Source organism: Sorex araneus, chromosome 2 (genome assembly GCF_027595985.1).
Source record: "Sorex araneus isolate mSorAra2 chromosome 2, mSorAra2.pri, whole genome shotgun sequence".
Lineage (NCBI taxonomy): Eukaryota > Metazoa > Chordata > Mammalia > Eulipotyphla > Soricidae > Sorex > Sorex araneus.
Genome location: NC_073303.1, coordinates 249,959,552 through 249,983,711, shown reverse-complemented (window position 1 = coordinate 249,983,711; position 24,160 = coordinate 249,959,552). Strand labels below are relative to the sequence as shown.

At 57.4% G+C, this 24,160-nt stretch overlaps 1 protein-coding gene across 2 annotated transcripts; it reads left to right on the top strand.

The window, feature by feature from the left end:
- The first annotated feature begins 3,862 nt into the window (after window positions 1-3,862).
- Window positions 3,863-23,595, top strand: LOC101543394 (T cell immunoglobulin and mucin domain containing 4). Of its 2 annotated transcripts, none has more exons than XM_055127819.1 (9): window positions 3,863-3,980; window positions 5,325-5,663; window positions 8,665-8,952; window positions 11,886-11,945; window positions 13,502-13,579; window positions 16,966-17,003; window positions 20,214-20,307; window positions 21,895-21,934; window positions 23,468-23,595. In XM_055127819.1, the coding sequence occupies exons 1-9, from the start codon at window positions 3,923-3,925 to the stop codon at window positions 23,541-23,543; spliced, it is 1,071 nt and encodes a 356-aa protein (XP_054983794.1). In that variant the 5' UTR covers window positions 3,863-3,922; the 3' UTR covers window positions 23,544-23,595. The 2 variants fall into 2 exon arrangements, with proteins under 2 accessions (XP_054983794.1, XP_054983793.1); XM_055127818.1 differs by having other exon boundaries at window positions 8,665-8,973.
- The last annotated feature ends 565 nt before the right edge of the window (window positions 23,596-24,160 follow it).

The window sequence follows — 24,160 nt, the reverse complement described above, 5'->3', positions numbered from 1 at the left end:
CCCTCATCCACATGCATACACATCATCTCCCTCACAAAGACACACAACACATATATTTTCTCTCATAAATTTCTCACTCACACACTTAGCTCTCTCACAACACTCTGACACACACACAATCTCACACACTCCCGTATACTCACATTCTCTCACCAACACTCTCTCTCACACACACATTCTTTCCCTCTCTGTGAAACACATTCAGTCTCTATTCTCTCACAGACACACTCACACACATTCTCTCTCTTCTCTCTTTCTCTCTCTCTCTCACACACACGCACATACATTGTCTCACACACTCTCCCACATAATATATAATATACCCCACACCTGGTCACATTGTCTCACAGGCACTATCACACACATTCTCTCTCTCTCTCTCTCACACACACACACACACACATTCTCTCACACACTCTCCCACACAATACACCCCTACACATGGTCACATTGTCTCACAGGCACTATCACACACATTCTCTCTCTCTCTCTCTCTCTCTCTCTCTCTCTCTCTCTCTCTCTCTCACACACTCTTACACATAATACACCCCCACACATGGTCACATTGTCTCACAGGCACTATCACACACATTCTCTCTCTCTCTCTCTCTCTCTCTCTCTCTCTCTCTCTCTCTCTCACACACACACACATACACACACATTCTCTCACACACTCTCCCACACAATACACCCTACACATGGTCACATTTTCTCACAGGCACTGTCACACACACATTCACTATCTCTCACACATGCACTCTTGTACATTCTCACACACAGTCACATTGTCTCATAGATATTATCACATACACACACACAAAGTCTGTCTCACAGACAATTTCTCACATTCTTTCTCTCAAACACACAGTCACGATCCTTGGACCATGACCTGGTCTTCTTGCCTGTTTACATGTAGCCCTATTTTACTTTATTCATTTATCTCTCTACTTAATTTTGTCATTTATGATAACTCTTTTATGATAAACTTTTGTTAGTTAACTAAAATCAGTAAGTCCTCACGTGCCTTGCTGGATCACCACTGTATCTTTGGGGGGTGTGGGGGCATACCTACAGTGCTCAGAAATTACTCCTGGCGCTTCTCAGGGGACTAGATGGGGCCCGGAATTGAACCCGGGTCATGTATAAGCCAGGCACGTGTCCTGCCCACGGTACTATCTCTCCTGCCCCAGACGCAGAGTTTTGGGATAAATCCCAATGAGTTGCGTTACCACCAGATACAGGCCCTCTTGGCATACGAAACTGGAGTCTTTAGAGCCCTCAGACTGCAGACCCCCGGGCCCGGAGCCTCAGGACAGTGGTAAGGCGCTTGCCTTGCTGACCACCAATCCGGCCATTTGGGGGTGGTCTGGCTGTGGGGTGAAGCAGGACCCCCCCACTGCAGACCCTGTGGAGGGAGAATCCAGCTCTGCCATCTCCCTCTCAGATCTCTGGACCCCAGGTGAAGCGTCATCCAGCCGTCGTCTTGGTGTCCAGCTCCTGTCGGGACCCTACCCCCAGTAGCCATAACCAGCTGGGGGGCTGGTTTGAATAAAACTCCTGAAACCGGGGAATGGTGGTGAAGGGGCGTTGTTGAGACCACCCAGTGTCACGTCGGTGTTTTTATTTGGCCCTTCCATTTATCCAGAAACAAACGCCCTGGTTTCCGGGGAGAAGGCGGTCACCGTTCAGGGCCCTTACAGGGACGGATTTCTCCGAAGCTCCAGTTGTCACTCCTCGAGCTCGCTCTCTGGCCTCTGAATTCAGATCCACCGGCCGAGGCGCACGCAAAGCTTCTCTGGAGACAGCGGCCCTGGCGCAGGGCCGGTCCGGCTGGGTGCAATCAAATGGGGGCTTCAGAATCTGGAGCAGGGGGCAGGGGTGGTCGCACAGTGGGGAGGGCGCCTGCCTTGCACGTGGTGGCCCTCCTTCCTTCCTCCCTCCTTCCTTCCTTCCTTCCTTCCTTCCTTCCTTCCTTCCTTCCTTCCTTCCTTCCTTCCTTCCTTCCTTCCTTCCTCTTCTTTCTTTCTTTCTTTCTTTCTTTCTTTCTTTCTTTCTTCTTTCTTTCTTTCTTCTTTCTTTCTTTCTTTCTTTCTTTCTTTCTTTCTTTCCCCTTCCTTCCTTCCTTCCTTCCTTCCTTCCTCCTTCCTCTTCCTTCCTTCCTTCCTTCCTTCCTTCCTTCCTTCCTTCCTTCCTTCTTCCTTCCTTCCTTCTTCCTTCTTTCTTTCTTTCTTCTTTCTTTCTTTCTTTCTTTCTTTCTTTCTTTCTTTCTTTCTTTCTTTCTTTCTTTCTTCTTTCCTTCCTTCCTTTCCTTCCTTCCTTCCTTCCTTCCTTCCTTCCTTCCTTCCTTCCTTCCTTCCTTCCTTCCTCTTTCTTTCTTCTTTCTTCTTCTTTCTTTCTTTCTTTCTTTCTTTCTTTCTTTCTTTCTTTCTTTCTTTCTTTCTTTCTTTCTTTCTTTCCTTCTTCCTCCTTCCTTCCTTCCTTCCTTCCTTCCTTCTTCCTTCTTCCTCCTCTTCTTCCTTCCTTCCTTCTTTCTTTCTTTCTTTCTTTCTTTCTTTCTTTCTTTCTTTCTTTCTTTCTTTCTTTCTTTCTTTCTTTCTTTCTTCCTTTCTTTCCTTCCTTCCTTTCCTTCCTTCCTTCCTTCCTTCCTTCCTTCCTTTTTCTTTCTTTCTTTCTTTCTTTCTTTCTTTCTTTCTTCTTTCTTTCTTTCTTTCTTTCTTTCTTTCTTTCTTTCTTTCCCTCCTTCCTTCCTTCCTTCCTTCCTTCCTTCCTTCCTTCCTTCCTTCCTTCCTTCCTTCCTTCCTTCCTCCCTCCCTCCCTCCCTCCCTTTCTTTCTTTCTTTCCTTCTTTCTTTCCTTCTTTCTTTCTTTTCTTTCTTTCTTTCTTTCTTTCTTTCTTTCTTTCTTTCTTTCTTTCTTCTTTCTTTCTTTCTTTCTTTCTTTCTTTCTTTCTTTCTTTCTTTCTTTCTTTCTTTCTTTCTTTCTTCTCTGTCTCTTTCTCTGCCTTCCCTTATTCATTTCTTTTAGTTTTAGTTTGGGGGCCACAACCCGCGCGGTGCTCAGGGCTTGCTCCTGGCTCCAAGCTCAGGGATCCCTGCTGGAAGCCGGGCGGCAACACTCTTTCCCGCTGCCCTCTCTCTCCAGCCCCTACTTCTGTTTGTTTCTTTTCTTTTTTTTTTTTTTTTTTTTTTTTTTTTTGCTTTTTGGGTCACACCTGGCGATGCACAGGTGCACAGGGGTTCCTCCTGGCTCTGCACTCAGGAATTACTCCGCGGTGCTCAGGGGACCCTATGGGATGCTGGGAATTGAACCCGGGTTGGCCGTATCGCTCCAGCCCCCCGGTTTGTTTCTTTTCCTTCTGATATTTTTGGGGGTTTGGGGAAGGCTCCCAAACAGTGCTCATCCCCCCCGCACCCCATCCCCTCCAGCCATCCCCTGCCTGCTGAGACACAGTTCATTTCCTGGGTCTCACGGTGCCGGAGCAGCTGTTGGCGAGAGAGTATGTGGGGGCAGCTCACATGTGTCCCTGACCCTTTTGCTCTTGGCTGTTGGTTCCCTGTGATCGGGGTGAGGGGGAAACGCAGAGTGGGGGTGACCCCAAACCGGGTGGGGGGAGAGAAATGTCTTCCCTCACAAGCTGCCTCAAAATTAGGGGTGTGTGCAGGCAGGTGCTGGAGTGCCGGCAGGGAGGGCCCCCACTCCCCCAGGCCTGCCCCCGTGTCCCCCCCCCCGTGTGCCCGCCGTGGTCCCCCCAGGTGGACCCGGGGTGGGGGGGAGGGGAGGCCCGGAGTGAAAACGAGAAATGAAACTCTTGGCTCCTGCTCCATCAGCACTCAGCCGAGTATAAGAAATAGGCTTGGGTCGGACAGACGGACAGAGACAGAACAGACGGAGCTGCACTTCCCCGGGGCCTGTGCACCCTCAACATGCCCCGGGACCACCTCCTCCTCTGGCTGCTGATGGAGCTCGGGCGTTTTTACCTGAGTAAGTGCCGGCCAGCCCGGTGTCCCGGTGACCCCCCCCCCGCTGGCTCCCGCCCCCGGCCCCGCCCAGAGGGGCTCAGAAAGCAGTTATGCAGGCATCCTCGGACCCCCAGCCCGGCTTCTTGGGGAGGGGGTCTTATTCCCCGGAGATTGGCCCGGGGAGGGGGTTGTGAAGCAATTATATGGGGCCGGGGGGAGAGGGGAGCCAGTTCCATGGACACCCAGAAATCAGGGGTTGGGGAAGCGGGAAGAGAAACAGCCACATGGATGTTATAACCGGGCAGAGCTGGGGGGCGGGAGGGGGGCTCTGGGAGAAATTTGTTGGAGTCTGGGGCCCTTTCTTTTAGGTGGGGGACACACCTGGCGGTGCTCTGTGCTCAGGGATCACTCCTGGTGGTGCTCCGGGGACCCTCTGGGATGTGGGGGGTCAACTTGGGTTGGCCGCGTGCAAGGCAAGCGCCCTCCCCACTGTGCGATCGCTCTGGCCATAGGGGGCTTTGTTTTTTTGGGGGGGAGGGGAGGCCATGCCCAGCAGTGTCTGGGGGGGGCCTTGGGGGTTCTCGGGTGGACGCCAGGGCTCCCTCTGCAGAACATTGCTCCTCTCTTTTGGGTTTCCTTTGACTTTGGGGGTCACACCCGGCGATGCTCAGGGGTGACTCCTGGCTCATGCACTCAGGAATCACTCCTGGAAGTGCTGGGGGACCCTATGGGATGCTGGGAATCAAACCCGGGTCGGCCGCATGCAAGGCAAACACCCTACCTGCTGTGCTGTCGCTCCAGCCCCAAATCCAAACTTATTTCTTGACAGGTCACACCCGGCGATGCTCAGGGGTGACTCCTGGCTCCACACTCAGGAATCACTCCTGGCAGTGCTCGGGGCCCCTATGGGATGCCGGAATGGAATCCAGATTGGCCACTAGCCAGGCAAACGATGGACTATCGTTTTGGCCCCAAAGCTGCTAACTCTGGTTTCTTTTTTTGTTTTCCTTTTTTGGGTCACACCTGGCGATGCTCAGAGGTTAGTCCTGGCTCTGCACTCAGGAATCACTCCTGGTGATGCTTGGGAGACCTTACGGGATGCTGGGGATTGAACCCAGGTCAGCTGCATGCAAGGCAAACGCCCTCCCCGCTGCGCTATTGCTCCAGCCCTCCTAACTCTGGTTTCATCCCCAGCATGGTATCAGCTCCTCAGAGCACTGCCAAGGGAGCACTCCTGGGCACAGAGCCAGGAGGAGCCCCTGAGCACCACTAGGGGTGCCCCTCCCCCCACCACCTCCGGGGACTCTGACCTTCATTGCTCACCACGGAGCTGACAGGACGTGCCCATCCCCTCTTCTCTCCGCAGCCCCCGCCGACCCGGTGACCGTGGTCTCGGAGTACCTGGGCCGGACCGTGAGGCTGCCCTGCCAGCACTCGTCCTGGGACCCACGGAGCAACAGCATGTGCTGGGGCAAGGGCGAGTGTCCCAAGTCCAAGTGCAGGGACGAGCTGGCGCACACGGACGGCACACGCGTGCTCTCCAGGGCCTCCGCCCGCTACAGCCTCCGGGGCCCCATCTCGCGGGGCGACGTGTCCCTGACCATCTCCAACACCCGGAGGAGCGACAACAGCGTGTACTGCTGCCGCATCGAGGTGCCCGGCTGGTTCAACGACATCAAGAGGAACATCCAGCTGCAGCTGAAGGGTGAGGGAACCAGGGTCCTGAGGCAGGGACGCCGAGAGGATTAAGGGAAAAAAAAAAACAACAGAGAGGCTGGGAGCCATAGTCTAGTGGGGAGGGCGTTTTCCTTGCATGAGACTGACCCAGGTTCCATCCCCGGCATCCCATAGGGTCCCCTGACTGAGCACTGCCAGGAGAGATCCCTGAGTGCAGAGCTGGGAGGAAGCCCTGAGCATCACTGAGTGTGCCCCCCCCCCAAAAAAAAAGAAAAAAGAGAGACAGACAGACCAAGAGCCCTGAATGCTCTCCACGTACAATATTTATTTTTTAGAACCAAAAGAACAACATCCAGGGCTGGAGCGATAGCACAGTGGGGAGGGTGTTTGCCTTGCATGCGGCCGACCCGGGTTCGATTCCCAGCATCCCATATTGTCCTCCGAGCAATGCCAGGAGTAAATACTGAGTGCAGAGCCAGGAGTAACCCCTGAGCAGTGCTGGGTGTGACCCCCCTCCAAAAGAAAAGTAAAAAAAAAAAAAAAGAACAACATTCGGGGCTGGAGCGGTAGCACAGTGGGTAGGGTGTTTGCTTTGCATGCAGCTGACCCGCGTTTGATTCCCAGCATCCCAGATGGTCCCAGGAGTAGTTCCTGAGTGCAAAGCCAGGAGTAACCCCTGTGTATCACTGGGTGTGACCCAAAAAGCAAAAAAGCAAAAAAAAAAAAATCCTGTTCTTTTGCTTTGGGTTTTAATTTGGGGCCACACCTGGGCTTCCTCCTGGCTCAGGAGTTCTTTTTAGTGGTGATCAGAATGGAACCCGAGTCGGCTGCATGTACCCCCTCCTTGCTCGACTATCGCTCCGGTTGGGGTTTCCCTGTTTCCCTGCCAACCACATCGATGGTTCCATGTTGGCAGAGACGTCCGTGATTGTGGAAACGGGTCTTGCCGCCCCTCACAATCATCCTTTTCTAGAAGGTTGGCTGACCTCAGTACTTTCTGGGGTCTGTGCTACGTTCCCTCAGCACTCGACCTGCGTCTGACCCTGCAGTGGGCGTGGTGACATGGCACGTTTCAGAGCGGGGGTGTCTGTTGGATCACAGGGGCTGATGACCACTGGACTCAAAGGGCCGCTTGTTGGCATAAATATTTATATGATTAAGGATCATCATCATCATCATCATCATCATCATCATCATCATCATCATCATCCCGTTGGTCGTTGAATTTCTTGAGCGGTCTCAGTAACGTCTCCATTCGTCCTAGCCCTGAGATTTTAGAATCCTCTCCTTACTCGTCCTTCCCAATGATGCCGCACTAGAGGCTCTTTCAGGGTCAGGGGAATGAGACCCAGCATTGTTACTGGTTTTGGCATATGAATACACCATGGGGAGTTTGCAAGGCTCTCCCATGTGGGCAGGAAATTCTCCCAGAGGGAGAACCAGGCTATAAGATGGTTAAGGATAGTAGAGATAAGGACCAGGAGGTTTTCTCCATGGCTTGGAAGCCGGCCTCACATGCTGGGGGAAAATGCAGCTCAGATAGAGAAGGGAACATCAAGTAAGGGTGCTTACCCACTCGGGATGGGAGATTCGTGTTGAAAGTAGACTCTGGACCAAACATGTGGGAGATTCGTGTTGAAAGTAGACTCTGGACCGAACATGATGGCCACTTACTACCTGTATTGCAAACCACAATACCCAAAAGGAGAGAGAGAGAGAGAGAGAGAGAGAGAGAGAGAGAGAGAGAGAGAGAGAGAGTAAAAGGGAATACCCTGCCACAGAGATGGTGGGGGGGAGTGTGGGGGAATAATGGGACGGGGGTTGAGGGGTGGTGGGAGGGATTCTGGATCATTGGTGGTGGAGAATGGACACTGGTGGAGGGATGGGTACTCTATCATTGTCACTGTCACTGTCACTATCATCACGTTGCTCATCAATTTGTTCGAGCGGGCACCATTAATGTCTCTCATTGAGAGACTTATTGTTACTGTTTTTGGCATATCCAGTACACACGGGTAGCTTGCCAGGCTCTGCTGCGCGGGCTCCATACTCTCAGTAGCTTGCCGGGGTCTCCGAGAGGGGCAGAGGAATTGAACACGGGTCGGCTGTGTGAAAGGCGAACGCCCAACCGCTGTGCTATCACTCCAGCCCATTTGATCATTATATAACTGAAATGTAAGCACGAAAGTTTGTGAGTCTGTAACTGTACCTCACAATGATTCACTAAAAAAAAAGTTATATGGTTTTGGGTATGTTTTTTGGGTTTTTTTGGGGGCCACACCAGCAGTGCTCAGAGCTTTCTCCTGGCTCTGTGCTCATGGTCATTTCTTGTGATGCTCAAGGGACTGTGACATGCCAGCGACTGGGTCCAAACCTCTTGGCGGTGCTCACGGGACCCTATGGGACGCCGGGGATCGGACTGTGGCTGGAGCCGTAGCACAGTGGGGAGGGCGCTTGCCTTGCACGCGACCGACCCGGGTTCAATTCCCTGGAGCCCGCCAGGAATGTCCCCTGAGTGCAGAGCCAGGAGGAAGTCCTGAGCACCGCTGGGTGAGACCCCCCCCAAAGCCAAACACACAGAAATAGGAGCTGGCGCTCCAGCAGGCAAAACACGGGCTCGGCCCATTAAGGTCCCAGTGGCCCCGGGCCAGTCTGGAGGGGTTGGACGCGCCCTCCAGGGCTGCCGTCGCGGCTGAGGCCAGGGCAGTGGACGGAGAGAGAGATGTCAGAGTCCTGATGTCCCTGAGGGAGGGGGCCGAGCCACAGCACAGCGGGGAGGACGCTTGCTTTGAAACGCTGCCGACCTGGGTTCAATCCCCGGCGCCCCCTAGGGTGCCCCGAGCACCGCCAGGAGTGAGCCCCGAGTCAGGAGGAAGCTCCAAGTGCAGCTGAGTGTGGCCCCAAATCAATGATAGGCAGCAGAAAGGGAAGAGATGTCCCTTGGGGGCGGGGGGTGCTTCCTGCACGCCCCCGCCCCCACAACACATTGCACTCGGTGACCAAGTGTCTCCCCTGCCTGCCGGTTCCAGACCCCCCGCCACGCACGACCCGCCGGCCGAAGACCACCACGACCTCCAGCACGGCTCTGCTTCCCACCACCCGGGTGCCCACCCCCCACCTCACCACCGCAGCCCCGCCGCGGGCCAGCACGTGGGTCCCCACCGAGGCAACCACCTGTCCCCTGAGCGCAGAGAGCTCCCCGCCGGCCACGCCCCCGACCCTCGCCACGGAGCCGACCACGTCCACGACCCTCGCCACGAAGCCGGCCACGCCCACGACTCTCGCTACAGAGCTGGCCACGGAGCCAGCCACGGAAGGTACCACGTACACCGACGCGGGTTCGTCTGGGGCCTCCTGTGTTGGCTTTAGTCTGGTGGGGCGAGGGTCCTGGGTACCCCAGACAGGAGAGCACATCCCCCCCGCCCCCCGTCCAAGGTGGGCTTCTTCTCTCGCAGCCCGTGTGCTCTGGGCCCTGACTTCTTCTCAGAGGGATGGGTTAGGGTCCATCCCACCCCCTCCTGGAACTCGGGTCTCCCCTCCCACGCTCTGTCTCCACATACAGGCACATCCTGGGTGGGAGAGCTGCATGGGGGAGGGTCTCCATGAGACTTGGGGAGCCCACAGTCCACCAGGAATGGGCAGGGGCATGCGTGGGTTCATCACCTGCTTCTCTCTCCTCTCTCTCGCGCGCGCGCTCTCTTTTTCTTTTCTTTCTTTCTTTCTTTCTTTCTTTCTTTCTTTCTTTCTTTCTTTCTTTCTTTCTTTCTTTCTTTCTTTCTTTCTTTCTTTCTTTCCTTCCTTCCTTCCTTCCTTTCTTTTTTTCTTTCTTTCCTTCTTTCTTTCTCTCTCTTTCTCCCTTTCTCTCTCCCTTTCTTTTTCCCTTTCTCTCTTTCTCTCTCTCTTTCTTTCTCTCTTTCTCTCTTTCTTTCTTTCCCTTACCCTTTCCTCCTTTCTTTCCTCCTTCCTTCCCTTCCTCTTCCTTTTTCCTTTTTTTTTTTCTTTCTTGGGGGGGGTCACACCCGGCAATGCTCAGGGCTGACTCCTGGCCCTGCACTCAAGGATCACTGCTGGCGGTGCTCAGGCAACCCTATGGGACAAAGGGGATTGAACCCAGGTCGGCATGTTTCAAAGCAAGCTTCCTCCCTGCTGTGCTATGGCTCAGTCCCCTTCCTCAGGGACACCTGGGACTCAGACATAGCTATGTACCTGTCTCTGGCCTCTCTCTTTCTTTCTCTCTTTCTCTCTTTCTCTTTCTTTCTTTCTTTCTTTCTTTCTTTCTTTCTTTCTTTCTTTCTTTCTTTCTTTCTTTCTTTCTTTCTTTCTTTCTTTCTTTCTTTCTTTCTTTCTTTCTTTCTTTCTTTCTTTCTTTCTTTCTTTCCGTCCCTCCTTTTTTTTTATTTGGGGCCATCTCCAGTGATGCTCAGGACTTACCTCCTGACTCTGCGCTCAGGAATCACTCCTGGCGGGGCTTGGGGGACCCTATGGGATGTCAGGGATCGAACCCAGGTTGGCCGCATGCAGGGCCGACGCCCTCCCCGCTGTGCTATGGCTCTGGCCCCCACTTGCTTGCCCTTGTTCCACCACCTCTTGGCTTGTGCTGGCGAGTGCCTTTGGTGCATCAGTGAATGCGGCCTTTTGAAAACGGAGCGACGGTGGGTTCACGAGGCCCCGTGTACTTCCAGGGTACGGGTGTTTACCTCTTCAGAGGCAGGTGGCCTCCCTCCTCGAGTCCACTCTTCCTGCCCCTGGGGAACAGTTCTGTGGGAACAGCCTCGGGCTGCCGTGGGCTGGGTTTCGTGCCCCCCCACTTGCCTTGCGCCCCGCATCGGCGTGTGGCCACGTGGCTGTGTCTTTCGCTTCTGCACACTCAGCCCTTGGGGGTTCTCCAGCCGCCCTGGTGTGGCCATTGACCCAGCAGGGAAGGTCACTCCCGGTCACCCCCAGTTCCCACCCGCCTGCTGGCACCGGCTCAGATAGCAGAGGGGATTGAAGCAAGGCCCCGCGGGGTCCCAGAAGCTGCCTTGTCCCCCCTTTTTTCTCTTTAGTCCCTGGTCTCACCTCCTGTCCTGCTGGGTTGCTCGTCCCTCTGCTCCCCTTCCCCAGCCCCTGTGCCAGCTCTGTCTCTGAGGGGCCACAAGAAGAAAAGACCCTCAGAGGGGCTGCCCACTGCACCCCTGTGCATCCCATAAACGCACACACACTTTTTTTTTTCTTTTTGAGTCACACCTGGCGATCTGCACTCAGGAATGACTCCTGCTGTTGCTTGGGGGACCCTATGGGATGCTGGGAATCAAACCTGGGTCGGCTGTGTGCAAGGCAAACGCCCTCCCCGCTGTGCTATCGCTCCAGCCCCCAAACACACACACTCTGCAGGGACCAAGCCACGGGCCAGCCGACAGCTGAGCCGCCGGGGTTGCATTTCTGTGATCCTTTGCCCTTGCAAATAGCCGTCTTCAAAAGCAGCAGTTGGGGCCAGGGAGCTCCAGATAGCACGGGGAGGGCGATTAATTGCCTTGCATGTGGCTGGCCCGGTTCCGTCCCCTGCCCCCTGAGAGTTTCCCAAGCTTCGCAGGGGGCCAGGACTGAGCACTGCCGGGTATGGCCCCACAAGCAAAATAATAATAATAATCGATATGTTCGAGCGGGCACCAGTAACGTCTCTCATTGAGAGACTTATTGCTACTATTTTTGGCATATCCAATACGCACGGGGAGCTTGCCAGGCTCTGCCTCGGGACTCGATACTCTTGGTAGCTTGCCGGACTCTCCGAGAGGGGCGGAGGGATCGAACTTGGGTCGGCTGCGTGAAAGGCGAATGCCCAACCGCTGTGCTATCGCTCCAGCCTAATAATAATAATAATAATAATAACAACAACAACAACAACAATAAGTCTCTCAATGAGAGACGTTACTGGTGCCTGCTCAAACAAACCGATGAGCAGCGGGAATATAAGAAGAAGAAGTAAATAACATGTGGGGGCTGGGGATGAAGCTGAGTGCTAGAACCCCAGCGAGTCGCTTGGCGTTGGAGCCCCGGCAATGCCACGCCTCCCCTAGTCTCACCTCGAACCGCTGGCATGATCGCAGATGTGCCGCAGTCAGCGATAGGGGCCGTGCGGTCATGGTCGAGGGCGGGGGGATGTACGGGGCAGCTCCTGCGGCCGGCCGGAGAGGGAAGTGTGGGAGCAGCTGCTGCCCCAGGCCCCCTCCCGGCCTCACGGCCATCTCACACCCCTGCTCTTCTCTTCCAGAGATGGCCCCAACCCCCGGGCGCCCGTGGAGCCCCTCAGCTGCCACTTCCGGAGCCCCGGGTACGGCCTCTGCCTCTCTCCCCTCCAGGGGTGGGTGCGGGACGGGGGCAGGGCGCAGGGTCCTGGTCAGAGGACAGATGGGACCCTGGGAACCCGGCGGGCAGGGGGGTTCCTGTGTGTCAGACCAGAGGGGAGCAGAGTGGACAGGCGCCTGTGGCCCTCTGCAGTGGCCTTTCTGTGATTCGGCTGTCCCTGACTGCCCCCTGGCTCTATGCTGCAGATGCCCCCGTGACACCCCCAGGGCTGCTCCCAGCTCCCCAAGGCAGCTGACTCCGTGCCGTCCTGCTAGCTAGCAGCCACCCCGCTCCCAAGGCCCAGGGCCTGGAGCCCCAAATACCACGCGGTCACATGGAGCCGTGTCTCCGGGGACATGCAGAGGCCTCCGTGAGTGCCTGCCATGTGGGCGAGTGTCCAAAGCCTTAGTGCCTGCAGTGAGTGTGCAAAGGCCTCAGTGCCTGCAACGAGTGTGCAAAGACCTCAGTGCCTGCAGTGAGTGTGCAAAGGCCTCAGTGCCTGCAACAAGTGTGCAAAGACCTCAGTGCCTACAGTGAGTGTGCAAAGGCCTCAGTGCCTGCAACGAGTGTGCAAAGACCTTGGTGCCTGCAGTGAGTGTGCAAAGGCCTCAGTGCCTGCAATGAGTGTGCGAGTGCCCCAGTGCCTACAGTTAGTGTGCAAAGGCCTCAGTGCCTGCAATGAGTGTGCAAAGACCTCAGTACCTGCAGTGAGTGTGCAAAGGCCTCAGTGCCTGCAATGAGTGTGCAAGTGCCTCAGGGCCTACAGTGAGTGTGCAAAGGCCTCAGTGCTTGCAACGTGTGCAAAGGCCTCAGTGCCTGCAATGAATGTGCCAAGACCTCTGTACCTGCCGTGAGTGTACAAAAGCCTTTGAGCCTGCTATGTGGGCGATTGTACAAAGGCCTTGGTGCCTATGAGTGTGCAAAGGCTTCTATGCCTGCTGTGAGTATGCAAAGACTTCTGCCTGCTGTGTGAGTGAGTGTGCAAATGTGCCCCTGCCTGCTGTGAGTGTGCAAAGGCCTCAGTGAGCTCGCACTGTGTGAGCAAGTGTGCAAAGGCCTCAGTGCCAGCAGCGAGTGTGCAAAGGCTTCTGCCTGCTGTGTGGGTGAGTGTGCAAAGGCCTCAGTGACCCCGTGCTGTGTGAGCGAGTGTGCAAGGCCATGCTCTCCGGCAGTAGCTGTGGGTTGGGACCATCGCTTTTGTAGACAGGCCCCCGGGGAAGGAAGGTCAGTAGTGGGGTCACCGGCCCCCACAGGTCACAGCCATTCTGTGCTCCCAGCTCACACTGCCGGGGCATCCGCCCTCCTGAGCTGACCTGCTGCGTGACCCCGGGGAAGTTACCACCCCTCTCTGGCTTTCATTTCCTCCTGAAGCCTGGGGGGCCAGTAAAGTCACCATCCGTGGGGTCTGGACAGCGTGGCTCGGAGCCCCAGTGTCCATTAGGCCAGAGTGGGAAGTGGGGGACAGTGATTTCGGGGGCTCATGGCCACGCGCCAGGCCACAGAGTTGGACTCTCTGTTCTTCTCTTCCCCGCCCGTCCCCAGAGCCCCAGACTTGGGTTCCCCCGTCCGGACCGGGGACAGCCACGCGGGACATGGGTCACGTGTCCCATGGGGCAGGAGGTAAGGCAAGGGCGGGGGAAGGGCAGGACGTGGGGCTGTGTTGGGGGTGGGGGGGGTCTCTGTCATCTGCCAGCTGGTCTTGGGGTTTGGTGCCTTTGCTTCCTCCCAGGAAAGCCAGGAGAAGGTCCACGTGATTCGGCTGACCTGGCCCCGCTCTGGAGCCCCACCCCCGCACCCCCCACCCCCGCACCCCTGCACCCTGTCTGCTGTGTGGAGCTCTGCCAGGCTGTGTGAGCGGCTTTCCGCTGAGTTCACCCCAGTTCACTTTGGCTCTTTGGGTTTTGTTTATTTGTTCTGGGGGCCACACCCAGCAGTGCTCAGGGCTGACTCCTGGCAGTGCTCAGGGGCTTCTTTTTTTTGTTTTGTTTTTGGGTCACACCTGGCGATGCACAGGGGTTACTCCTGGCTCTGCACTCAGGAATTACCCCTGGTGGTGCTCAGGGGACCCTATGGGATGCTGGGATTAGAACCCGGGTCGCCCACGTGCAAGGCAAACGCCCTACCCGCTGTGCTATCGCTCCAGCCCCTCAGGGGCTTCTTATGAGATGCCGGGGATGGAACCCGGGTCAGCTGCGTGCAAGGCAAGCCCCCAACACACACACACTGGACTATTGCTCCAGCCCCTCCAATGTTCGTTGAATGAGGGGGACCCAGGACATGTGTCCTACTTACAGCCCCTCGGGAGAGCGGGGACCAGCTTGGCCTGCTGCATCTGCTCCCCACACACCTCGACCTCACTGGAGACAAAATCTCAGGGATCCCCGCCCCCCCGTCACACCCTCCTCTCCCAAGCAGGAGTCCCTGGCGCACTGCACCCGCATTCAGCCCCGGAGCTGAGATTCTGGGAGGCGAGACCCTTCACCCCATTACCCTGAGCGTCCTGAGCCCAGACTTGGAAAGTTCCCATGGAGGGGGAAGAATCATTTTTTGGCTTTTTTTTTTGGGGAGGGGTCACACCCGGCGATGCACAGGGGTTACTCCTGGCTCATGCACTCAGGAATCACTCCTGGCGGTGCTCGAGGGACACTATGGAATGCTGGGAATCGAACCCAGGTCGGCCATATGCAAGGCCCTCCCCGCTCTGTATTACTCCGGCCCCCAGAAGTATCATTATTTAGCAGGGCGGGAGGGACATTCTAATGTCCATCATGGAAGGGGGCTCCTCGGGGTGCCGGGCATTAGGACCAGGGCTCACTCAGACCCCCCAGCACTGGGGCGTGAGTGAGCCCAGGCACCCGGACAAAAGACTTGGGGGTCCTTCCTTCCTGGTCCTCCCCAACCCCCAGGCCGAGCGTGACCCCACGGGAACCCCCGTTTGCCGAGAGACCCCAAGCCCGAGGTGAACTGACTTGAGAGCTCTCGCTGCCCAGGGGCACCTGGCCAGTATTTTCCTCCCGAGAAACGCCTTCATGCCTCCGGGAAAGGCTCCGTATTCAGGGGCTAGAGCAATGGCACAGTGGAGAGGGCGTTTGCCTGGCACGCGATCTCGAGTCCCAGCATCCCATAGGGTCCCCTGAGTACCGCCAGGAGTCATTCCTGAGTGCAGAGCCAGGAGGAACCCCTGTGCATCACCAGATGTGATCCCCCCAAAATAAAATCTCGTCTTCAGGGCAGCAGCCTGGGAAGAGGCTCAGGGAGAAAGTGGGTCCGTCGAGACTGTCCCTCGGGGGTGCGTTCTCGCTTCTCCTAAGACACACCGAGATGTCCATAGCCAACGAGGAACGGGAAGTGAAAGGTCCCCCCAGCCACACCATCTCCATTGCTTGTTCCCAGGGCCCCCCCCGCTCCCAGATGAGAGTCTGGGGGGGGGGTGCAATGTCCTGAGGTCACTCGCACACAGTACCACAAACACAAGCGGCTAGTAACAACCCAGAAGGGCGATTTGGCTCAGCCTGAGGCCTGGTGTCTATAAAAAATACACACACACCCTGAGCTGTACACACACACCCTGAGCTGTACACACACACCCTGAGCTGTACACACATATCCTGAGCTTTATACACACATACCCTGAGCTGTACACACATACCCTGAGCTGTACACACATACTCTGAACTGTACACACATACACACACCCTGAGCTGTACACACATACACACACCCTGAGCTGTACACACACATATCCTGAGCTGTACACACCCATACCCTGAGCTGTACACAACTCCCCCAGCTGTACACAAACACACCCTGAGCTGTGTACAACTCCCCCAGCTGTACACACACACCCTGAGCTGTACACACACACATACCCTGAACTGTACACACACACACCCTGAGCTGTACACAACTCCCCCAGCTGTACACACACACCCTGAGCTGTACACACACATACCCTGAGCTGTACACACACACACCCTGAGCTGTACACACACACACCCTGAGCTGTACACAACTCCCCCAGCTGTACACATACACCCTAAGCTGTACATAACTCCCCCAGCTGTACACACACACCCTGAGCTGTACACACACACACACACATACCCTGAGCTGTACACACACACACCCTGAGCTGTACACAACTCCCCCAGCTGTACACACACACTCTGAGCTGTACACACACACACACACACACACACACACACATACCCTGAGCTGTACACATATACTCACCCTGAGCTATACACACACATACACACACACTCTGAGCTGTATACACACACACACACACACACACACACACACATACACGCCCTGAGCTGTACCCATTTGGCTCAGCCTGAGACCGGGCATCCATAAAAAATACCCCCCCCCATACACACACGTACCCTGAGCTATACCACTTCGCACACACACACACACACACACACACACACACACAGCCTGAGCTGTACCACCACACACACACACACACACACACACACACACACACACCCTGAGCTGTACCAGCTCCCCCAGGCCGTCTGCTCTGTGTGGCTCCCGTCACCTTCTCTCACTGACAACTCTGCAGAACCCCCTTCCTGGTGCTCCTCTCCTTCTCCCACCCGGATTTGTCTCCCCCTCAGGAGGGCCTGGGGCCCCTCTGGGTTGTGCCTTACCCTGTCCCCAGCTCCAGACGCAGTCCCCAGCGTCTCACTTGCCAATCACACAGTCCAAAAGGAAGCACGTGGACATGGCGGGGGCGACAGTCCCGCGGGGAGGGCGCTGGCCTTGCACGCAGCCGACCCAGGTTTGATCCCGGGCACCCCACAGGGTCCCCTGAGGGTCAGCAGTGATGCCTGAGCTCAGGGCATGGTCAACAGGAGTCCTGGACACCTCAGAGGCCGCTTTCTGGCCACTGCTGGGCGTGGCCCCTAAATAAACAAACCAGAGCCTCTGAAATTCCCTCTTTTCGGTCCCTTATCTCCGAGGGGGCAAGTAATCAACACTTTCCTTTCCCTTGTCAGTCTCAGAGAGCTCCGAGGGCCCAGAGGGAGTGGAGCAGGTAAGGCTCTTTGGGCCCCAGGACACCCCAGGGGAGGTTTTGCAGAGGGGGGAGGATGGGGAGTGGGGGAGGGGCGCACAGTTCTGTCTCCTGCGGCCACTGTGTGTCCAGGCAAGGGCAGCGGGCAGCCAGCTCTGCCTGCCATAGAGGCAGCTGCTCTGGAAAGCCGCTCTGCCCCCAGGAAGATCCGGTCTGGCCCCATGCAGGAGCAGGAAGTAGCATCTCCGCTACTGGGGTGGGGGGTGGGGGGGGCTGTGGCAGAGCCCACAAGCCCCCAGCCTGGACTCTGGGTTTCATTCCATTTATTTATTTATTTATTTATTTATTTATTTATTTATTTATTTATTTATTTATTTGAGCTGGAGCGATAGCACAGCGGTTGGGCTTTTGCCTTTCACGAGGCCCACCCGAGTTTGATTTCTCCGCCCCTCTCGGAGAGCCCGGCAAGCTACCGAGAGTATCGAGCTCGCGCGGCAGAGCCTGGCAAGCTACCCGTGCGTATTGGATATGCCAAAAACAGTAACAGTAAGTCTCTCCAGGAGAGACGTTACTGATGCCCGCTCGAACAAATCGATGAGCAACGGGATGACAGTGATTTATTCCTTTGCTTTTTGGGTCACACCCGGCACCCGGCAATGCACAGGGGTTACTCCTGGCTCTGCACTCAGGAATCAGTCCTGGCGGTGCTCGGGGAACCCTATGGGACGCTGGGAATTGAACCCGGGTTGGCCGCGTGCAAGGCAAACCCCCTACTCGCAGTACTATCGCTCCAGCCCCTGGACTCTGGGTTTCCGAGGGGCCCCGCTCTGGTCTCCCCAGCGAGGGGACCCAGCAGCAGCGATTACGCCAAAGGCAAGCCTCCAGCCCCGCCTCCTTCCGCACCCACCGCCCACTCCCTCTTTAGACCAGGGACTGTCCCTCATGATCTTTTGTGGTGGTTCTGTTTGGGGGCCGCACCCGGCGATGCTCAGGGCTTCCTCTTGGCTCTGCACTCAGAGATCTCTCCTGGCGGTGCTCGGGGCACCCTATGGGGATGCTGGGGATCGAACCCGGGTCTGCAGTGCACAAGGCAAGTGCTTCTCCTCGCTGGACTATCGCTCCTGCCCCCCAGTCTCCGGGGGTTTGGAAGCTGAAATAGCTGACTTGCACCTGGAGCTGTGCCTCCCTACCTCCCCCGGGAACTAAGTCTGCTCTGTGCAGTCGCATTCCCCACGCCCTGGTGGAACAAGCCGTGGAAACCCGCTTACACAGAACAGCCGAGGCTGGAGCACAGTTAGAGGCTGCCTGGAGCCGCAGCACAGCAGGGAGGGCGCCGGCCTTGCACACAGCCGACCCGGGTTCGATCCCTGGCACCCCACAGGGTCCCCTGAGCCCCGTCAGGAGTAATCCCTGAGCACAGAGCCAGGCGTCAGCCCTGAGCATCACCGGATATGGTCCTTCCCCAAACAAAACCAACCCCCCCCCAAAAAAAAAGGGAAGTGGCAGAGGTTAAGGTGCTTGCCGTGCACACAGCCAGCCTTGGTTGGAGCCCCAGCCCCCCCCCATAGGCTCCCCCCGCCCATCCCACCAGGAGTGATCCCTGAGCACTGAGTCAGGAGTCATCCCCAAGCACAGCCAGGTGTGGCCCCCAAACCAAAAAATTTAAAAAATAAATAAATAAAACGTCAGCACAGCCAAACTTGTTCCAAAGAAGTGTGTTTCGCCCAGGGCCCAAAGTCTTTAGTGAGGGAAGTGATTTCGTGGCCTTCCACTTCTGCAAATCTCGTGGCTGGGCAGCTTCCCAGGGGGCCCGGACCTCCCGGTTCCTTCCCCGTCCCCTGCGGGGTCACACGCTGATGTCAGCGGGCAGCACCGGAAGCCCCTCAGTGCCCCTGAAGAGATGGCACATGGGATTCCGGGGATTCGGTTCCATCTTCTCCTTCCTCTCATTTCTTTTCGAAAGGAAGTGGGGCCCCGGGGGGGGGGGGCGGCCCAGGCCCGGACATGAGTGGTGTCAGGGCAGAGGACGGATACTCACCTCCAGCCCAAACCCCAGAGCTCGGATGTTGGAAAACTCGGGGTTTCTAAATTGGGTCAGTGAGGCGGTGGTGCTGCAGGCTCTTATTTATTTATTTGTTTGTTTGTTTTTGGGTCACACCCGGCGATGCACGGGGGTTCCTTCTGGCTCTGCACTCAGGAATTACTCCTGGCGGTGCTCGGGGGACCCTATGGGGTGCTGGGAATCGAACCCGGGTCGGCCGCGTGCAAGGCAAGCGCCCTCCCCGCTGTGCTATGGCTCTAGCCTCTGCTGCAGGCTTTTATTTATTTATTTATTTATTTTTCTTTTTTGGGTCACACCCAGCGATGCTCAGGGGTTACTCCTGGCTTTGCACTCAGGAATTTCTCCTGGCGGTGCTCGGGGGACCCTATGGGATGCCGGGGATCGAATCCGGGTCGGCCGAGTGCAAGGCAAACGCCTTACCCACTGTGCTATCGCTCTGGCCCCTGCTGCAGGCTTTTAGATCTCTGTTTAAATTCTGGTCTGTGAGAGGGCCGGAGTGAGAGCACCTCGGGGAGGGCGTTTGCCTTGCACGGGGCCAAGCTGGGTTGGTCCCTGGCATTTCTTCGGGTCCCCAGAGCCCTGCCAGGAGTGATCCCTGAGCACAGGGCCAGGAGGAAGCCCTGAGCACCACCAAGGCTGCCCTCCCTCCCCTCAAAAAAAAAAATAATCAAGAGTCTGGAGAGATAGGACAGTGGGTACTGTGCTCACCGGGCAGACAGCTCACCTGGGTTCAATACCCGGCACCCCAGAGGATCTCTTGAGCCCCACCAGGGGTGATCCCTGAGCACAGAGCCAGGAGTCAGCCCTGAGCACCACCAGGAGTGAACCCCCCCACCCCCAAATAACAAATCTGGACCCCAGCAATAGTCCAGAGGGGAGGGTATTTGCCTTGCATGGGGCTGACCCAGGTTCGGACCGTGGAACCCCAGGGGGGTCCCCCCAGCTCCGACAGGAGTCATTCCTGAGCACAAAGTCAGGAGTCAGCCCTGAGCACTCACTGCTGGGGGTACCCCCCATCCAAAAATAAATCAGCAAATTCTGTAAGGCGGGCCATGTTTTGGTTCGGAGGCACACGGGATAGGCAAGATGGGGGGGGGGGGTAGCGGGAGGCTGCCGGGGTGCGGGGCCGGGCACTGAGGGGCCCCTCTCCCCCCACCCCTTGTCACCAGATCCAAATGGCAGACCACCGGGACCTGCTCATGGTCATCGTCCCCTCTCTGGGCCTGCTGCTCTTCCTGGTCTTGCTTGGCGTTTTCCTTCGAGGTAAGGAGGCTGGGACCTGGGGGGGCGGGGGGGCCCTGCTACAGAGACACCCCCTCCCCCACTGAGGGTATGGGCGCTGCTTCCAGCCTGTTCTCACTGTGCCCTCACGACCCCAGGCCCATGTAGGGGGCTCGGCCAGTCCAGGGGGGGGGCCCAGCCCCATCTCTACAAAAGATTGTTTTGTTTTGGGGTCACACCCGGAGAGGTGACTCCTGGCTCTGTGCTCGGGGATTACTCCTGGCGGTGCTGGGAGCCGGTGGGGGGGAGACCATATGGGATGCCGGGAATGGAACCCGGGGCGGCCCGGTGCAAGGCAAACGCCCCACCCCCCCCACCCCCCCGCTGTGCTCTGGCTCCGGACCCTCTGTGAGATCCTGAGATTCTGGCGCCCATACAGCAGATGTTTGGTGGGTGGTGGGGGGGAGAAAAACAAAGAAAGGGGGTCCCTGGGGGGCGGGGGGGGGAGAGGGCAGGGGTCTTGCTCTGAGCCTGCCCTCCGGTGCTGCTCTGGGTGTGTGTGTACCTTAGAGCTGCCTCCACCAGCAAAGGGCCTGGCCAACCCCCTTCCCCATCAAGGGGACCCCGGGGAGAAACCCCACCTCAGCCCTCCCCTGAATAATCTCAGCCCCAAGGCCTGCAGACTCGGGCCCTGCCCTGAGCAGAAGAACTTGCATATTCTTTTTTTTTGGGGGGGGGTCACACCCGGTGATGCACAGGGGTTACTCCTGGCTCTGCACTCAGGAATTACTCCTGGCGGAGCTCGGGGGACCCTATGGGATGCTGGAAATCGAACCCCGGTCGGCTGCGTGCAAGGCAAAGGCTCTACCAGAGGCTGCTATCCCTGCATCCCCAGAACTTGCATATTCTCCGCTGCATTTGTTTGTTTGATTGTTTGTTTTGTTTTGTTTTGGGCCACCCTGCTGCACGCTCTGGCCTTCCTGCTGGCTCTGTACTCGGGGCTCACCCACCCCTGGCAGGACTCGGGGGGCCCCTGTGGGATGCCGGGGGGCTGCATGGAGGGCAAGTGTCCGCCCTGCTGTACCTCAGCTCCCGTTTTTTTTTTTTTTGGAGGGGGAGGGGCTCGGTTCCATCCCCTAGCCAGGCCCAGGAAGGAGATCGGAGTGTGTGTCCCCAAGGAGCCACACGGCTGCAGCCAGGTGGGGAAGCCCCTTCGAGGCCTTTCTCAGAAACCACAGCCAGGCAGGGGAGGCCCCGGTGCCTCGCCCCGAGACCCGTCCCGGCTCCCCACCCAAGTGGCACCCACCCCCCACTGTCAGCTCCCCCTCAGCGGCTCAGGAAAAGTTTGGGGACACGACCCCCAGGAAGTGCATGGAAATCGCATCGGGTTTTAGAACTCTGGGTGGGCCCGTGGCCCAGCCGGAACCAGCCCCCCTGACTGCCCGCCTACCCCCGCCTGCCACAGCCCCCAGCTATGTCACTGCAGAGCAGAGACATTCCCAGAGTCCGAGGGAAAGCCTCCCACCAGGACCCCCCCACTCCCCCCATCCCATCTCCCCGCACGCCACCTGGACACCCTCCACCCCGGCACCCCCCACCTCTGCTCAGCGCCCCTCTTTGTCTCTGCAGGGAAAATCACAAAGACCATCTGCATCCAGAAACACAGCAGGTGACTGGGGGATGGGGACGGGGGGGGGCTGGGGGCTCCCCCGCTTCCGGGCGGAGAAGGGGGGGGTCAGCCGGGGAGGTCTGGCTCAGAGAACCTCGTGCCCATGTGCAGACCAGGCTGGGCACACTCGGGCAGCAGGGAGGGACACTTTAGTTTTAGTTATTATTATTATTATTATTATTGTGCTGGAGCGATAGCCAGTGGGTAGGGCATTTGCCTTGCATGTGGCTGACCCGGGTTCGATTCCTCCATCCCTCTTGGAGAGCCCGGCAAGCTCTCGAGAGTATCCCTCCCGCACGGCAGAGCCTGGCAAGCTCCCCGTGGCGTATTCGATATGCCAAAAACAGTAACAACAGGTCTCACAATGGAGATGTTACTGGTGCCCGCTTGAGCAAATCGATGAACAATGGGATGACAGTGACAGTGATTTGGCTTTTTGGGTCACACCCAGCGATGCTCAGGGGTTTGTCCTGGCTCTGCAGTCAAGAATTACTGGTGCTGGGGCTGGGGCTGGAGCAATAGCACAGCTGGGAGGGCGTTTGCCTTGCACACGGCTGACCCAAGTTCGATTCCCAGCATCCCATAGGGCTCCCTGAGCACCGCCAGGAGTCATTCCTGAGTGCAGAGCCAGGAGGAACCCCTGTGCATCGCCAAGTGTGACCCAAAAAGCATAAAAAAAAAATTACTGGTGCTCAGGGGACCCTATGGGATGCCGGGGATCGAACCCAGGTCGGCCATGTGCCAGGCAAACACCCTCCCCACTGTGCTATCTCTCCGGCCCCTGGACTTGCCACTTTAACAGGAGGAGAGAGGAGAGAGCAGCTGCCCAGATAAGGGGTCCAGCCGCCCTCCCCCCGACACACATACTCCCTCGCCCGCCATGGTGTGACCCCCTCTGGGGATGGGGACGCTCCTTACAGAGGGGCTTGGGTCTCTAGCTCAGGGGGAAAGAGACGAAAGGGCGGGGCTGGAGTGATAGCACAGCGGGTAGGACGTTTGCCTTGCACGCGGCCGACCCGGGTTCGAATCCCAGCATCCCATATGGTCCCCTGAGCACCACCAGGGGTGATTCCTGAGTGCAGAGCCAGGAGTGACCCCTGTGCATTGCCGGGTGTGACCCCCCCCCCCAAAAAAAAAGCAAAAAAAAAAAAAAGAAACGAAAGGGCAGGACTGGCTTTGCTTTTGTCTGGGGGCCACTTCTGGCCATGCTCAGGGGTCACTCCTGGCTCTGCACTCAGGTGCTCGGGGGACCCTACGGGATGCCGGGGACCCCGGGCCAGCCCCGACTCCTTGTCCCAGCAAACCCTCTCGGCTTTGGGCTAAACCATGGGCCTGGTGCTCACTCAACTTCTGCACCAGCCCCCTCAGCCGCGGCACTGCCTGTCCTCGGGTCAAAGGCTGTGAAGGGGCTCCCTGTTTGAAGAAACTCAGACATGCCTTCTCGGCCCGCCCTGCCTCAGTTTCCCCTCTGCGCCCAAGAGGCCCTGGGGCCGGCACACCCTCCGAGCACTACCTCAGCGCTTCTCTTTCCAGGCTGGAGGAGAGCAAGCGGGGCCTCGACGGCCTGCAGCACGGACGGGAAGACGAGGACGGCTTGTTCACGCTCTGATGCCCGCCACGCCGCCCTGCTTTGTCAGGGGAGGGGGTGCCCCCCGTCCCCACCCTGTGTCAAGCTCCCCGGGACAGGGTGGGGGGCAGGGAGGGAGAACCCAAGAGACTGCCCCTGCTCTGCGCTGGGCTCCCGCCCCCTCTGTTGTGTTCCTGCCAGGTCATCTCCCCACCACGATCCTTGAATGCCTCCCGGGACGGGGAGCTCACTCCCCTCTCCGGGCCCTCCTGTGACACCTGGAATATCAGAGCCCGGCCGTATCTTGAAGGGGTGGGTTGGAGTTGGATGCCAGGGTGGGGGGGCAGACACAGAACCTGGTTCTCTGACCCGCGTGTGCCCCGGTCGCAGGAAGGAAACTCTTGTTCCGGACTCCCGTTTCTGATTTCATCTCCGCCCTCCATCTGCATTTGCGTCTTTCAGAGTCCCATGCCCGGGCTGTGGCGGGGGCGGGTGGCCCCACCCTCAGTGATGCCGAGACCCTCCCCCCCCCGCCCTCACCGACTCTTGACTCCCCGTCTTAAGACCCCGAAGTCTTCTGATAGTCTCCGTTTCCTATTTGAGGGTCTTGACTAGGGTCCACGGGGCGCCTTTGAATTCTCTCCTGGGGAGCTTAGCCT

Excerpts from the sequence above, each read along its gene's own strand:
- LOC101543394 (XM_055127818.1), top strand. The coding sequence starts at position 3,923 with ATGCCCCGGGACCACCTCCTCCTCTGGCTGCTGATGGAGCTCGGGCGT. Across the intron at positions 5,664-8,664 it reads CATCCAGCTGCAGCTGAAGG|ACCCCCCGCCACGCACGACC; the intron begins GTGAGGGAACCA and ends TGCCGGTTCCAG. Across the intron at positions 21,935-23,467 it reads TGCATCCAGAAACACAGCAG|GCTGGAGGAGAGCAAGCGGG; the intron begins GTGACTGGGGGA and ends TTCTCTTTCCAG.